The sequence below is a fragment of the Macroventuria anomochaeta genome (genome assembly GCF_010093625.1).
Source record: "Macroventuria anomochaeta strain CBS 525.71 unplaced genomic scaffold BU25scaffold_17, whole genome shotgun sequence".
NCBI lineage: Eukaryota > Fungi > Ascomycota > Dothideomycetes > Pleosporales > Didymellaceae > Macroventuria > Macroventuria anomochaeta.
The window spans coordinates 158,841-172,641 of NW_022985378.1; the positions used below are offsets into that span (position 1 = coordinate 158,841).

The following is a 13,801-nucleotide window of genomic DNA, read 5'->3' on the forward strand; positions in this document are numbered from 1 at the left end:
CTCAAGCGCTACCTTTGTGCCGCTGTGAGCTGTGAACGAGTGACTATGGTGTTGTAGACTCTCAGGCAGATGGCGTCAGTGTTTAGAAAAAGTGAGCACGGACTGCAACGCCAAAATGGAGGCAGTCGCGACCCCCCACGTGCACCATCTTCCAGTTTCATGGGTAAACCCTCCCTTGTCGGCCGGTCTTTCCATTGAAGTCTGCGAGTGCTTCTTTCAGACCAGGCCAAGAGTGAACAACAGTTGGCATGCCCTCTAATGTCTTTATGTAGTTCTCGTCCACTTCATCAAGACGCTTGCCTTTAAATGCGCCCTTGGGGAACTTGTACTTCTCAGATGGTGAAGCACCGTTCAAAGCACCGCCTCGTGTACGTCTTGGAGCTTGTACTGGTGCTTGTGTTGGTGGCTGTGGGTTCGTGACGGTCTTTCGCAGTTCTGGACGGTGGTGATCGAATGCTTCTTTCAAACCGGGGTGTCTGCCGTCGAAGATAAATGATTGCCCACCGATGGTGCGCAAATAGCTCTCTGGCACGTCTGAGATGTGGCTGTTCTTGTACCTCCCCCAATCAAAAACATAGTCTTGCACAAAGTCGTGGTCTGGGAGTCGTGGCGCGGCGTTCGTTAGGTTGTTGACAGCCGGTCGCTGTCCTCTTGGGAAGTCTGAGACGTAGGCAGATGATCTCGTTGAGTGATCGCCAGCACTTCTGGTCGAAGCCTGTGCGTTCGTCTCCTCTGTGAACTTGATGTGCGAATTTTGCGTGGCATGGTGGTTATTGGTGTAGATGGCCTCAATCTCGACCTCCACTACCTCTCCACTAGCATCGAATCTGCCCATCTTCCTTGCAGCCAAAGGAAACCCAGCCTGGTGCATGGTGTCGTAGATGGACACTGCTTCCAGCGCAGTGAACATGACTTCTGCCCTCCTCGGTCTCGCTTTCCGTGGCCGAACCTCTCGAAGATTGATTATCATGTCGTCTGCGCTGTCGTCTGTGTCGACGTCGCTCATCGAGTAGTCCATGTCAGAGCCGTCGTCGGTGAGCTCGCCCTCCTCAAGATCTGAGTCGTCCAGCGCGATCGGGTCGAACGAGCTACCACCGCCTGCTCGAGCGTTGTTGTTCAGCGTGCCGAACTGATTCCCACTCCTCTGAGCCTTCACAAACGACCTAAACTCTTCTGCGCCATCGTTGCTGCTCTGTCCTCGTGCTGGGCGACCTCCAAAGTTGCCTCCTCGACCGCGACCGCGACCACGGCCGCGGCCACTACGTGTCGCTCGCATCTGTCCTTTCGATTTCGGTGGTGGAGGCCGAGGAGCTGACTTCGCATTTGCACTGCGCTGTGCAGCGACGCGTGCGCGCCGCTTTTGGCAGGGGCGCGGCATAACGTGACCTTTGACGACCTGCATGGGTAAATGTTGAAGACTCGGGATGACGCTTGAGGCTGAGTGTGGCGAAATTCGGGGAGTGTGGACCTCTCGTGTTGCGAGCCAACATCAATCGAGTCTGTCGAAGTCTTTCATCAATCATCACAACACAATACTATACCCATAGAAAATTAGCATCCGAGAGCACGATCGAAGTGTTGTAGTATTTTTCGCTCAACAGAAAAAGGCCTCTTAACAATTGCTTTCGGCATGGGAGCGCTTGACGCTGTGTGAATTGACATCATGGTAGGATTGCATGCTCTGCAGCTACCGAACCTTGGAAGCTGTTTGTGGATATGAAGGCGTTCACAAAAAGAGCAAGATACTAACAGCTTCAGATGATCCAGCGGTGGCACCTCCCCACTTGGGTACTGCCTCAACATTTGGCCCCCAAACACGCTCAGCCCCCGCAGCCTCGCCTCGTTGCCTGACTTCTGTCCAAAGCATGCCTTTTACAGCTACACTCTCTATACGGTGCATTTCTAGCGTACTTCAAGATGATGGACCCGCTATCGTTTATTGCGGGTATCGTTGGCATCGCTGCAGCGAGCGCTCACCTGGCAAATACGGTCCACGACTTTGGCGACAGGTCAGCAATACACGCTCACAAATGCATGATATTGGCTCAAAGATGTCACATCTCTCTACCAATCTCAAAGATCTCGCCACTATCTTAGACTACGGCCACGGCAAGTACAAGTTGCAGGTACTTATTGACACGGAGTCCATCATGGAGTGTGTGGAGAAGGTCCAGAAAGAGATACGGCAGATAGTCAAACAGAATAGCGGTATCTGAGCTCGAGTGAGGTGGGCGTTGAGCTCTGGCAAGATCGCCGAGCTTTTGGACCGGATCGAAGCGCTCAAGTCCTCACTGAGCAATGTGCTTGCCACTGTGCAGCTAGCCATTACTCACAGTGAGCCAAAACAACCTGACCTCGAGTGAGGTTCATCACATCATTGCCAAAACATCTGTACTGACAGCATGCAGGATCGAGCGGCTATAACAGTTAATCATTTCTGGGATCAAAGAAATACGCCAATCGGTGGTCAAACTGCAACAGGCTAAGCCAGCAGTCATGTTTGAACCACTCAAGATGCCCACTACAAGCCAGACTCCTGCGCTGCCAGACACTCTCGAGCACCAAGGCCTAACCCTACCTGACGCTACTTCTGATGAGGGTTCTGGACTGCAACTACACCAGAGGGCAGCTCACAATGCAGCAGAGGCTATACAACCCAGCAAATCTCAGTTCGAGACTGCGGCTTGGCTGTATCGCATGACGTTGACTAGCTCTGTTGTTGCAGTAAATGCAATAAGTGAAGGTGTAACCGCGCAGGGCAGTAAGTCAGGGGTAACCGCGCCCGGGATATCAAACCCAAGAATGTCTTGGTTCACAAGGCCAATGTCTTACTAGCTGATTTTGGTATTTCCACGATTTTCTGGATACGACAACGTGACCTTCAACAGCTACACAGCGATACTGCTCGCCGGAAGTCGCGGCTCATGAGGGACGTAATGCATCTGCAGATGTGTGGTCTCTCGGCTGCGTGTTCTTAGAGATGCTATCAGCTCTACAGACCAAAGACTTGAGTTGGGCAAAGGTGTTGAAGGGTTGAGATGTTGATTTATCCTCTGAGCTATTGGCTGGAATCGATCGGGACTATATAGTAGAAGGCAATAGCTCTCAAGATCAATCAATCGTCTCGACACTTCCACAGTTCTGGACCTGGAACGCCCTCAACGTAACTTACTACTCTATCTTCTTCTTTACATGACCAACTATGCAACCAGTTATAGCGTTTTGCATCCTACAGCAATTGAGAGTCTTTCACGGTTGTATCACCCATTTATATGCGGCAAAACCTATCAGGGATCACGAGAGAAGAAAATATTAATGTTTCTGATCGAAAACGTGAACTGCATTTTGGCAGAATTGCTTGGAGCCGAACAGGATGGTGATGCAAGACAGAAATTAGTTAAGAGAGTAGCGTTAGAAAAGCAGAAAAGAACAGAGGAAGGGGAGCGGCTCAGGAACCAGAGACCAGAGAAGAAAGAAGAAGAGCGACTGGGGACAAAGAGAGCAGGGGAACTGAAATCAAATCAACTAGTGCTAGGAGAGCAATCGTGGAAACAGACAGAAGAGAAAGAGAAGGAACAGCAACCGTGGGAACAGAGAGCAGACAAAAAGAAAGAAGAGCAATTGAGAAGACAGAAAGCTATGGCAAAACCCTCATTCGTCGGAAGGATTCGGGAGAGGTTCCTTTGATACCTCATCACTACAGTAAATCAGAAGCAGGACTAAGAACCTAGGCCCGATAATCTAGAAATTCCGACTTTATGCTCAAATGTCGTTAGAACCTCTGTTTTGTCCACACTCATGCGGTCGGCCACCCGTCAGTTCCAGACTCATCAACAGTATATGTACGAGGGATGGCTGAAGTAGCACAACACCCAATGGTGAAGACTCTGTGCTTGAAGGCTGTCCGTAGGATGTGAAGGAATGTCATCACTGTTTCCTGTTTGCCTTGAGCCCCCTTGAAAACCTAAACCGTATTGGTTGCGCCCCATTATCGCCCTGGAAATGCGAACACGGTGAGATTAGACTCTGAGGGGACACTCCAGAGAAGGCTTTAATTGAGTATATTATTTGTCGACAAACACAGAGCATACTTCCAGACCACAGCAGATGCCTTGGAGGCCGTAAGGGTCGACAGTAACAGGAGGGGGGTGATGACGGCATTTCTTGAATGGGGAAAAGAGGACGCCCCGATGACAAAAGAGGCGGTAGCAGCAACTGCGATTAATGGTAACAAGGAGGCAATAAAACCTTAACACGCTTATCGTGGCCTTTAGCATGCGCAAAGACCTGATGACATAGAACCGCATCGATAATCAGTGACCGCATTGATGCGCCTTGCTTATCAAACATAGATGTAGCATATAGCCACAACGCCCAGTGGGTCGCCTAACAGGGCTGACGAGAGACAGCCTTGCTCAAATGTAGAAGGTCGTAAATCGTGGGTAGGCCTGATGGCGGCATTACCCAATCAACGGTCTTGATTTCTTTGCAAGGCAGCATTCAATATATGTCTTCCCAAACATGGACGTCGAATGCGATATTTAAGATGGTAAATCCGCCGGTTTCGATTTCTGGGTTTGTTGTGAGCAACAAACAAAAGCAAACAACATGAGAACCCAGAATCGCATACTCCTAACTGTGGCGGGCATCATAGCGCTCTGCCACAGCTTCATTCTCCCACCTCCAACCGGCCAATTCAACGTCGGCTCGAAAGCATTCATCTTCCCCAAGCTCACACTCGACGATCCAGTAGCACCAAACGGCACCGGTACCTTCATCCTACTCAACATATACTACCCAACCGAACAACCCGCCCCACCCACAAAATACATCTGGCCCGATCTATCTAATCTCTACGAAACTTACTATAATCTCTCAAACGGTACATTCGGTAACATTACCGCGCCTATAGCCTACTCCGCTCCACCCCTCCCTCCAAGAAAGTGGAAGAAACTGCATCTCCCGACACTCATATTCCATCCCAGCTTCGCAGGCCCACCGTCGCGGCTCTTTCACGCTTTGCTCTCCAATCTAGCCTCTCACGGCTACTCGGTCGTGGCATTGGACCATCCGCACGAGGCGCCGTATATTGAGCTGCCTGATGGTACGGGGGTCACCGGCCTACCATTCAACTACCAGACCGACACGGAGGAGAAACTGAAGTTCGTGCAGCGCGTGCACGATTACCGTCTCAACGATGCATCAGCGGTGCTGAATGCCATACCGGCGATATCGAAACAATTAGCCATCCCGCTCAACGCCACGCACTTTTCTTTCGTCGGCCACTCGCTTGGCGGCTCCGCAGCGCTGGCGCAGGTGGTATACGAGCGAAACTCTACAAACCCACGCAAACACACCATCCTCGGCGCTCTAAACACAGACGGCAGTCTCTGGTCCCCCATTTCCGCCAACGATTCCTCAGTGGACCTGCGCATCCCCAACCTCCTCCTGAGCTCAGCGCAGCACAAAGGCGATCCGCTGTTTCATGACTTCGATGTGCAGCAGTCTGCCTGGGCGAAGGAGATCAATGTCGGGGGAAGATCCAATCACACGGATTTCTCAGACTTGATTGTTTTGAAGCAGGGTCTTGGGATTACGGGGGGTCAGGGCGCTGTGACCGCTGAGAGAATGATCAATATCACGCGAACGCTCGTTGGGAGTTTCCAGGGTCTGCTGGTGGGGAGAGGTGAAGGGGTTTTGAGCGGCTCGGAGGAGGTGAGGAAGGCTTGGCCGGAGTTGGAGTGGTTGTACAATGGAACAAGGTCTTTGTCTGGATGATAGGCGGTTCAAGTATCCCTAGCGTTGAAGTCACTGGCCTCATCTGGCGATAGTACAAGCGAAATTGCACTATTAAGTTTACGGCTGACATACAAGGTTCTCCCGTCTCTTGCTTGGCAGTCATGCTGATTCGTTGTGCGGTTGCCCATGAGTCGTCTGTCGATCATACCGAGTCAAGGAAATCCCGCTGTGCTCTCGTGCTTTTCACTTCTGCCATTTCCACAGCTGCCATGAGCTCAAGGAGCTACTTCCAGCTGTCGAGCCAGGTTTCAAGGTTGGCACGCTTTGGCATTTGCGCTTTGGCATTTGGCGAAGTGCCAGATATCGTGAGAGAAGCTGAGTTTCTCGTTCTGCTGTTGATGGACAAAGCCGGCTCTTGAGTTTCTGCAATCTGGCGTGCGGGATATCCAGATTCATGATCCAGTGGAGTCGGCGCTCTGAGATCGTTGCCGCAATTTCGCTGTTGAACTGCCTTAATTCCAGTTCCTTCTTCTCAAACTTCGTCAGTTCCTTCTGGTAGTTGCTGTACCAGGCTGAATACTTTCGATATTCATGTTCGTTAAGATGCTCGAGGTCGTACATGGTGTCGTCCTCTCTTTCTCTTCCATAGAAAACGCCTGCCTCTTTCTTTGCAGGCTTCTCATCTTCACGTGTTGGAGTTCAGTGAACTGTACGCAAAGGGAAGAAGTTGAAGATTGTACTGAGGTTGTATTGGGTGAAGCTACAAAAAGTATATATATGTGGATAGCTGTAAATAACGCTAGTGTGACTTGGCAGTCACTCTCATAACAGGTGAGGTACAACAGGCAGGAGCACCCCAAACCGTGATACCCCCCCCCCCCAGTTGTCACCACGTCAGTGAATTGGTGATAACTGACCTATCCAGTAGGTTGACTACAAACAATGTATTTGCATTAGGTGGTAGGCCATTATCCATCTGAGTACGGTCACCATGCTTTCAATGTGACTCCCATTCAGTCAGAGCATTCTTGATTTGCTTTGCAATTGTAGGGTCCTTTCAAGCTTGTTCAACCTTGCAGACTCCAATAGGTGCTGGCTGTTGCAATTCGTGCCTTAAGCAAAGCTCGTAGACACTATTCGATTGGTTCTCGGGGATGAGCAGAGGTACAGAAAGCCGTAGGGGTTGACAGTCACCTAAGCAAGGCTCGGGTGGTCAGGGGTAGACTATCCGGGCGAGGCGGTAGTAACCTTCGTAATAGTCAGGTAGTCGTCTAGTCAAAGACCGTGACGACTGGTTGCAATGAGTAGTACGGAGTATACTGTCTGGCTCGAGAGCAAGTGAGATTCCAATAACAAAGTTGATTGACGAGGTTGAACACGATGCCATAAGGGCAGCGTGTCTACTTGTTATATACTTTAGCAGGAGGATTTGCTCAGATCGCTCGGTATCGAGTATACTGCTCGTACCAAGTTTACTGACGCGGCCTAACTGCTCGAGTTGCTTGACCGAGATTGATGATCATACTGAGTATCGCCGACGCGGCCTCACTGCTCGGTTCGACCGAGATTGATGATCATACTGAGTATCGCTGACGCGTCCTAACTGCTCGAGTGGCTCGAGTTGCTCAACTGAGAGTGATGATCATACTGAGTATCGCCGACGCGGCCTCACTGCTCGGGTCGATCGATAATACAGTTCCTTGGCTCCTCTCGTATCGTTGCGTAGTCCTGTTCGTTCAGTGTTGTTGTGCGAGTTACTCCTTGATCGTAACAGGTACTTGGGTTCTTTACAGTTAGTGCTGCTACTAATGGCTATACAAAAAAGAAATCTATACTTCTGGATGGCTTTTAGTCATCTGAGAGAGAATATCTGTCAAGGTTGAGGTGTCTCCTTGCAGTCAGCCGCATGAGCGCTTATCTGCTGATTGGTTGCTACGTCGCACGATTACATGTTGACAGCCACACGACATCATTGTAGACGTTTTCTTATGTATAGCTCCCCTCTGTAGTATGTATAATAGTTAGTTGAATCCTTCAGTCCTTCCCACATGCGTACTATCTATACTCCTCGACAATAGGTAGGTGACTACTAGCGAATACCTGCTGTTGTATGTTCTGGCCTTTTTCCTTCTACTAATGATACTCTTGCGTCATTTTATTAATTTGCTTAGCTATATTTTATAAAAAGATGCACCTCTTTCACATACGACCATAGGACGTTGAAAACAAGGCTTCCCGTTTGCTCAGCCCTATTTAAGCAACGTACCGGCGGATTAGTAGTTAGGTGGGTGACCACTAGCGAATACCCGCTGTCGTATGTTTTGGTCTTGATGCCCTCTCTTTTTGCACCCTTCGCTAACAATCGCATCCAAATGCTCGCCACATTATGAAGCAGAGCGCAAGCTGTTTCACCTTTTGCTAAAATGGTCCTAACTTTTGCCTTTGGGAGTCGATGTATATGCTAGTCGCGGATTGGTGCCGTGTGTGACGCTCATGCATGCCCAGCTAAAGGCTGGCTGGAACGTTACGTGCAGCAAGGTATCACCCACCCTAAGCCTGATGGCAACATAGCACTCAAAGCATGTCCGTCGCTTTCAGCCATTATCGACTCACCGAATGTCCTGTTACTCACTTGCGTTGAGTTTTACGTTTTTGCTATGGAATCGTCAAACACAGCAATGTAGGACGGGGTGTCGGTTGAACTGCCGCATTCTCGATCGTACCACTAAGTTCTCATTATACTGACAGATGAGAAAACGCTACATTTCTTTGGTAAAGGCGAGTTTGCGCGCTGATGCAGTAGTCTTCCCTCTTCAGAGCAACAGCAGCAACCGAACAAATGTATGTGCGCAATGCCATGCTCTGAGTGCATGTCTACTCACCGATCAGGGAGTATCGCCCAATTCGTACATGTTATGATCGCTCTGCTGGCACTTGGCACGTGTACAATCATACAATAGTCGTCGCACGCCTCGTCCTCAGCCTGGTCTGTTTTCCTCCTCAAATTCGACATGCGCATTCTACTTGCCAGCGCGCTGTTTGCGCATGTCATAGCACAGCAGCTCATTGCGAACCCGATTAACGACTTTTGCAGACGACATCAGCACCAAACCTGTGTGATTGACAACAAACTCTATGTCGACGGGGGGTTCATCTATTACGGCGCAGATGCCTCAAAAGATAACCCACAGCCAAGTGAGCTTTCCAATCGTGTGACGAACTCGTCTAATGTCATGCAGTTCAATGACTGGTCAGTGCGGATTTGTCACAATTAGACACAGGTTTGCCTCCTCAGGAGATTGACTCCATCAAGGTATTCCTAAGTATGAATGTGTCCATGCTGTAGTAGGGACATGCGAACCTGAAACATGGTTGCTGACTGATATGCTTCAGGGCTTGGGAGTTCCATCTGTCAATGGTGGCGTCCTATGACCGGACGAAGTGAACAGGCTCTTCTATCTGTATGGCGGGGAATATAATAACGGAACTGTCCTGGAGTTCCAGATATTCTGGTTCTACGACACAATCAACAAATCCTGGAACAGGTCTCGAGGCTCCGACACTATAAGCAATGTATGGACAGATGCGGACGGAAAGCTGAAGGCTCTGTCGTGGCCTGCTTTTGGAGCTGGCACCGTAACTGATTCTGGGGTGGGGTATTATTATGGCGGATACCTCAGCAACAAATCTGTTGTAGACTGGAGCGGGGATCGCTTCATGCTGAACAGCCTGATATCCTTCGACATGACATCGCAATCCTGGAGCAACCGTACTTACGATAGCACGCCGCGCGCTGAAGGCTCGATGCAATTCATACCGGCTTCTGAAAGTGGTATGCTAGTGTACTTTGGTGGACTCGAGATGTCCAGTAAAGGCGAAGTTGAATACGTAAGTACGCCTATAACTGCGATGTCTCTTTGCTGACGTGAGACAGGCCAATATGAGTGCAAGTAATTTGAGCTTACATGCAGGCAAAGTGCTAAGTGTTCCTTACAGGACATATCAGTTTTCGATATCGTCCTTAACCGATGGTACATCCAAAAGGCTACTGGCGACATACCTCAACCAAGGCGTGGCTTCTGTACCGGTATATCGTGGGCGGCAGATCGCTCTTCATACAACATGTACGATAGCCATCAGTTTCCTGGAGTTACATGCTGACAGTGCAAGATATATGTTTGGAGGAATCAGTCCGAACGAAACTGCACTCGGCGATCTATACATCCTGACGCTTCCCAGTTTTACATGGATCTCAGTACGTAAACAGAAGATGCCTGTTTGCATCTTGAATAGAGCCCAGTTGACATCTCAAGTGGTACCCTGATCCTCAGCAAACAAATTTTGCTGGTGGCAAAGCCTGGTCGACGTGCGATGTTATTAATCATCGATCTCAAATGGTCATCATGGGTGGGCACTATACAAACAAGTCAACAGTCATATGTGATGTGCCTCAAGGCAAAGGTCAACATGGTCTTAATCTTGGGCAAGAGATGTTCGAAAGAGAGTTTGGCGGACAGGAGTGGAATAGCTTGAGGAGCAACCTGACGCAGTATCGAGTGCCAACAATATTGCTGCGGTTATCGGCGGCGGGTACGTATTCTAGCTACCCACCCCTACCTGCGCTAACAGCACATGTCTCAAAGGACTGATGGAGGTGCCGTGAAAACTACACCAGCAGCAGGATGGTCTGGATCAACAAACCAAGCCAGTTGGTTGGCAAGCGCCTTTGCCATGTCCTACTCTGCTGCAAGGAGGACGCCGACCCGGTCAGACATACCTGTGACGCCAACTGCTACCAGTTTCACACCGACTGAGCCACATTCAGACGATCCGAGCCCCGGAGCAATTGCCGGCATTGTAGTGGGAGTCTTCGTTGGGGCGGTCACGATGGGCATTGCCATAGCCTTCCTACTCAGGAAGAAGCGTGCAAAGACTCAAACTACAGATCAAGCTACAACACCTGAGCTGGAAGACCAAGACGAAACTTTGGCAAAACGAAAGTGGTTCCTCAAGGGCCGCTGGAGGAGCGAAGTCGAAGCAAAGGCCGATCCTCAAGAGCTGGACTCGAAAAATGTCAAAGTCATTCCAGGACCTCCGGTGGAGCTGGAAGCCTTGGAAGTGAGGCCTGCGGAGCAGATTACAGATGAGGACAGCCATGTCAGACGTTCGGAAGATGAAAGTACGCGGAGATAAGAGCATATTGCATCTTTTGGCTCTGCGAGCCGGAAATCGCTCAACATGTAGTGGCCATACAGCCCAAATACCGCACTGTCATACATCATCAATCCATGACTTACATCTCCTTCACCCCCCTCAAACACTCCAACTCCATCGGCCCAAACGTCCCACCCCTCATCCCCTGCCAACTCCTGACCAACTCCTCGCACCTCCTCCACCCCCACTTGAACTCCCTCTCCACCTCCTTGACACTCCTCTCGACCCACCCCTTCTTGCTTATCCGCCACCATTACCACCTCCTCCCCATCACATTTATGCTTGTGCTCCGATCAAGGCGCCTTCCCCATTCGCAAAGTGAATCCACAACTACGCGTGTTTTGTTAATATGGATTTTAGGCGTTGGGAGGGGAACCAGAATTCAGCGTTTCCAACGGACCGTAAACCAGTAGTGCCGAAGCCTATATCCAATAGTACCGACGGATTTTTGGTGTTGTTACGTACGTACGGCTCACGATTGAACGGGTTACGGACAGTAACAGTAAATCCAGACAGTAAATTTCCTATCTAGGCTAGTCTACAAAGTTGAGTGAACTGAATGTTCGGGTTGCTTCTAACTTCTGCGATACATGGCGGCTCAACTTGATGAGCGGGCTTTCAACTACACGGTTTTTTAAGCCAATTCTTCTGTAGTTGAAGTGCCTCAATAATACCTCCAGATAGTAGATTTCTATCTGTGCAGATGATGCGGCCAGCCATACTGAAGCAGCGCTCACACTCACAGCTAGTAGATGGGATGGACAGGAAACTGCAAGCCATTTTGAATAGTGCGGGATACCTGCCATAGCCAATTTAAGCCACCAACGCCGCGGGTCAGCCATCAACTCCTGATAATTGTCTTCTCAATTGAGGTCCTCATTGAGATTGTCGTTTTAATTGGCCAGTTTGTTCTCACACTTCCGACGCTTGGACCTGTGTGTGCCGTGAGAGTAACCCGGGTCCAAGTGAAGTTTGACAAACTTCCATGTGGGGTCCCCCTTGGTGAGGTCAGTAAAGGTCGATAAGAACAGCTCACGACACTTGTGTGAGCGGCAAACAGCTCGTACAAAGTTGTGAAGTTTTCCAACGATGCCGTGTGGTCGATATAAGTGAAACTGCTCTATCGGAGCTGCCTGAGCAGGCCGTTGTTTGAAGTTGAAGACTCCATCTCCATATAATGTAGCCTTAACAATGAGGTTGATGTGACTCACACAGCGGATGCGGCGCTCGGTACTGAGGCTGAGGTTTGCTTCTTTGTTGAGGTGATTTATGAGCTTCATGTTGTTGTTTGAGGCGTTATCGCCTATCAAACAGTTGAGGTTTGACTTGAAGTCGTATTCTCGGATGACTTTGAGTATCGCAAAGGCTGTGCGGAGGCAGTATGGTCACCAAGAAGGTTGTGAAAACCAATCAGAAGGTCTTGTTGGTTGTAATTGGCATCAACAAAGTGAGCAACAACACTCAAGAAGCTGAGATGATTCAAGGAAGTCCAGATATTGAAGCTAACAGCAATCTTACTGGTGTTGAAGTCGTGTCTTAAGCAAAGCTCGTAGGCACTATTCGATTGGTTCTCGGGGATGAGCAGAGGTACAAAAAGTCGTTAGGGTTGGTTATCACTTAAGCAAAGCCCGGAATGACAGAGGTTTGCCGTCTAGTCAAAGACCGTGGCGACAGGTAGCAACGAGTAGTACAGAGTATACTGTCTGGCTCGGAAGCTGAGGGTTGAGATTCCAATAACAGAGATGATTTACATACCGATCACGTGCACTTATCCTCCTGCGCCTGCCCACACCGTGACACGCGCGACGCTGCAAAAGCTTTACAATTGTCTCAAAGAGACAATCGTACAACCTCAAAAGCTTCTGCAGTTAAACAGAAGCCTGCGCGTCGTGCTGTGGGTGCTCGTAGTCATGCAAAGCCTGCGACACCTCCTCCGCCAGCTTGCACTCACACCACCCGCAGCGGCCGCACTCCCACCCTATATAATTGATTTGTATAGTAGAATATCGTTGCTTGGGTCTATAGAACATATTACCAATTTTTTCTGTAATAATAACCATTGTATGTGGCTCTACAGCCTCATATTTGTGGTGGTGGGCAGGGCCAAAAACGTGCATTGGTTGAATCCGTGCATTGGGTGCATAAAACAGTGACTTATTGGTCAACACTCCAAGCGCTGAAGGATATAATGCTTATGCCAACCCTCGTCTCTTTTCGGGATCCTTAGTTTTTTCTCCAGTAATTGGTACAAATTTGTGTATTCCCGTTCCGCATTTGCTGCATCAATGTTACTGGAAACGGTCAAATTGAGGACTTTTGTGGTGAACGATCAGGAGACAGCAAGTTCTCCCGTCTGATCTGCAGTCTGTCAAGGTACTGTTTTAGGGTCTCCGTTATTTAAAACCTGCTAGTAATGGACAAAGTGGACGAGTTGAAACGGTGCTTGGGTTCTTTACAGTTAGTGCTGCTACTAATGGCTATATGAAGAAGAAATCTATACTTCTGGATGGCTTTTAGTCATTTAAGAGAGAATATCTGTCACGGTTGAGGTGTCTCCTTGCAGTTGGCCGCATGTGCGCTTATCTACTGATTGGTTGCTACGTCGCACGACTACATGTTGACAGCTACACGACATCAACGTAGACATTTCCTTATGTATAGCTCCCTTCTGTAGCATGGAGAATAATCTGTTCAATCTTTCAGTCCTTCCCATATGCTTACTATCCATGCTCATCGACAATATCCGATGAGATATGCAGAGTTCATTGCCCTCCTTATTGGCTACAGTCGTATTAAATGCATAATATATTCTATAAAAATGAACACACCTTTCACATACGACCATAGG

General features: G+C 49.3%; 6 protein-coding genes across 6 annotated transcripts; 4 read left to right on the forward strand and 2 right to left on the reverse strand.

Annotated features, from left to right (window-relative positions):
- Window positions 1-76: 76 nt before the first annotated feature.
- BU25DRAFT_61229 (uncharacterized protein) lies at window positions 77-1,588 on the reverse strand. The gene has a single exon (XM_033711955.1). The coding sequence runs from the start codon at window positions 1,400-1,402 to the stop codon at window positions 158-160; it is 1,245 nt and encodes a 414-aa protein (XP_033561502.1). The 5' UTR covers window positions 1,403-1,588; the 3' UTR covers window positions 77-157.
- BU25DRAFT_61207 (uncharacterized protein) lies at window positions 1,540-2,356 on the forward strand. Its single transcript, XM_033711954.1, has one exon. The coding sequence runs from the start codon at window positions 1,677-1,679 to the stop codon at window positions 2,214-2,216; it is 540 nt and encodes a 179-aa protein (XP_033561503.1). The 5' UTR covers window positions 1,540-1,676; the 3' UTR covers window positions 2,217-2,356.
- Window positions 2,357-2,839: 483 nt separating this feature from the next.
- BU25DRAFT_61263 (uncharacterized protein) lies at window positions 2,840-3,778 on the forward strand. Its single transcript, XM_033711956.1, has one exon. It carries the CDS (start codon window positions 3,193-3,195, stop codon window positions 3,685-3,687), a length of 495 nt encoding a protein of 164 aa, XP_033561504.1. The 5' UTR covers window positions 2,840-3,192; the 3' UTR covers window positions 3,688-3,778.
- An 804-nt stretch (window positions 3,779-4,582) lies between these two features.
- BU25DRAFT_410927 (uncharacterized protein) lies at window positions 4,583-5,783 on the forward strand. Its single transcript, XM_033706422.1, has one exon. It carries the CDS (start codon window positions 4,609-4,611, stop codon window positions 5,776-5,778), a length of 1,170 nt encoding a protein of 389 aa, XP_033561505.1. The 5' UTR covers window positions 4,583-4,608; the 3' UTR covers window positions 5,779-5,783.
- A 292-nt stretch (window positions 5,784-6,075) lies between these two features.
- BU25DRAFT_314960 (uncharacterized protein) lies at window positions 6,076-6,426 on the reverse strand (the record flags this gene model as incomplete). Its single annotated transcript, XM_033702186.1, has 1 exon — window positions 6,076-6,426. A coding segment is annotated over one exon (351 nt), but the record flags the coding sequence as incomplete, so codon positions are not given.
- Window positions 6,427-8,487: 2,061 nt separating this feature from the next.
- BU25DRAFT_468985 (uncharacterized protein) lies at window positions 8,488-10,932 on the forward strand (the record flags this gene model as incomplete). Its single annotated transcript, XM_033710743.1, has 7 exons — window positions 8,488-8,580; window positions 8,700-8,989; window positions 9,285-9,627; window positions 9,736-9,863; window positions 9,904-9,994; window positions 10,053-10,329; window positions 10,421-10,932. The coding sequence occupies 7 exons, from the start codon at window positions 8,488-8,490 to the stop codon at window positions 10,930-10,932; spliced, it is 1,734 nt and encodes a 577-aa protein (XP_033561507.1).
- Window positions 10,933-13,801: the final 2,869 nt, after the last annotated feature.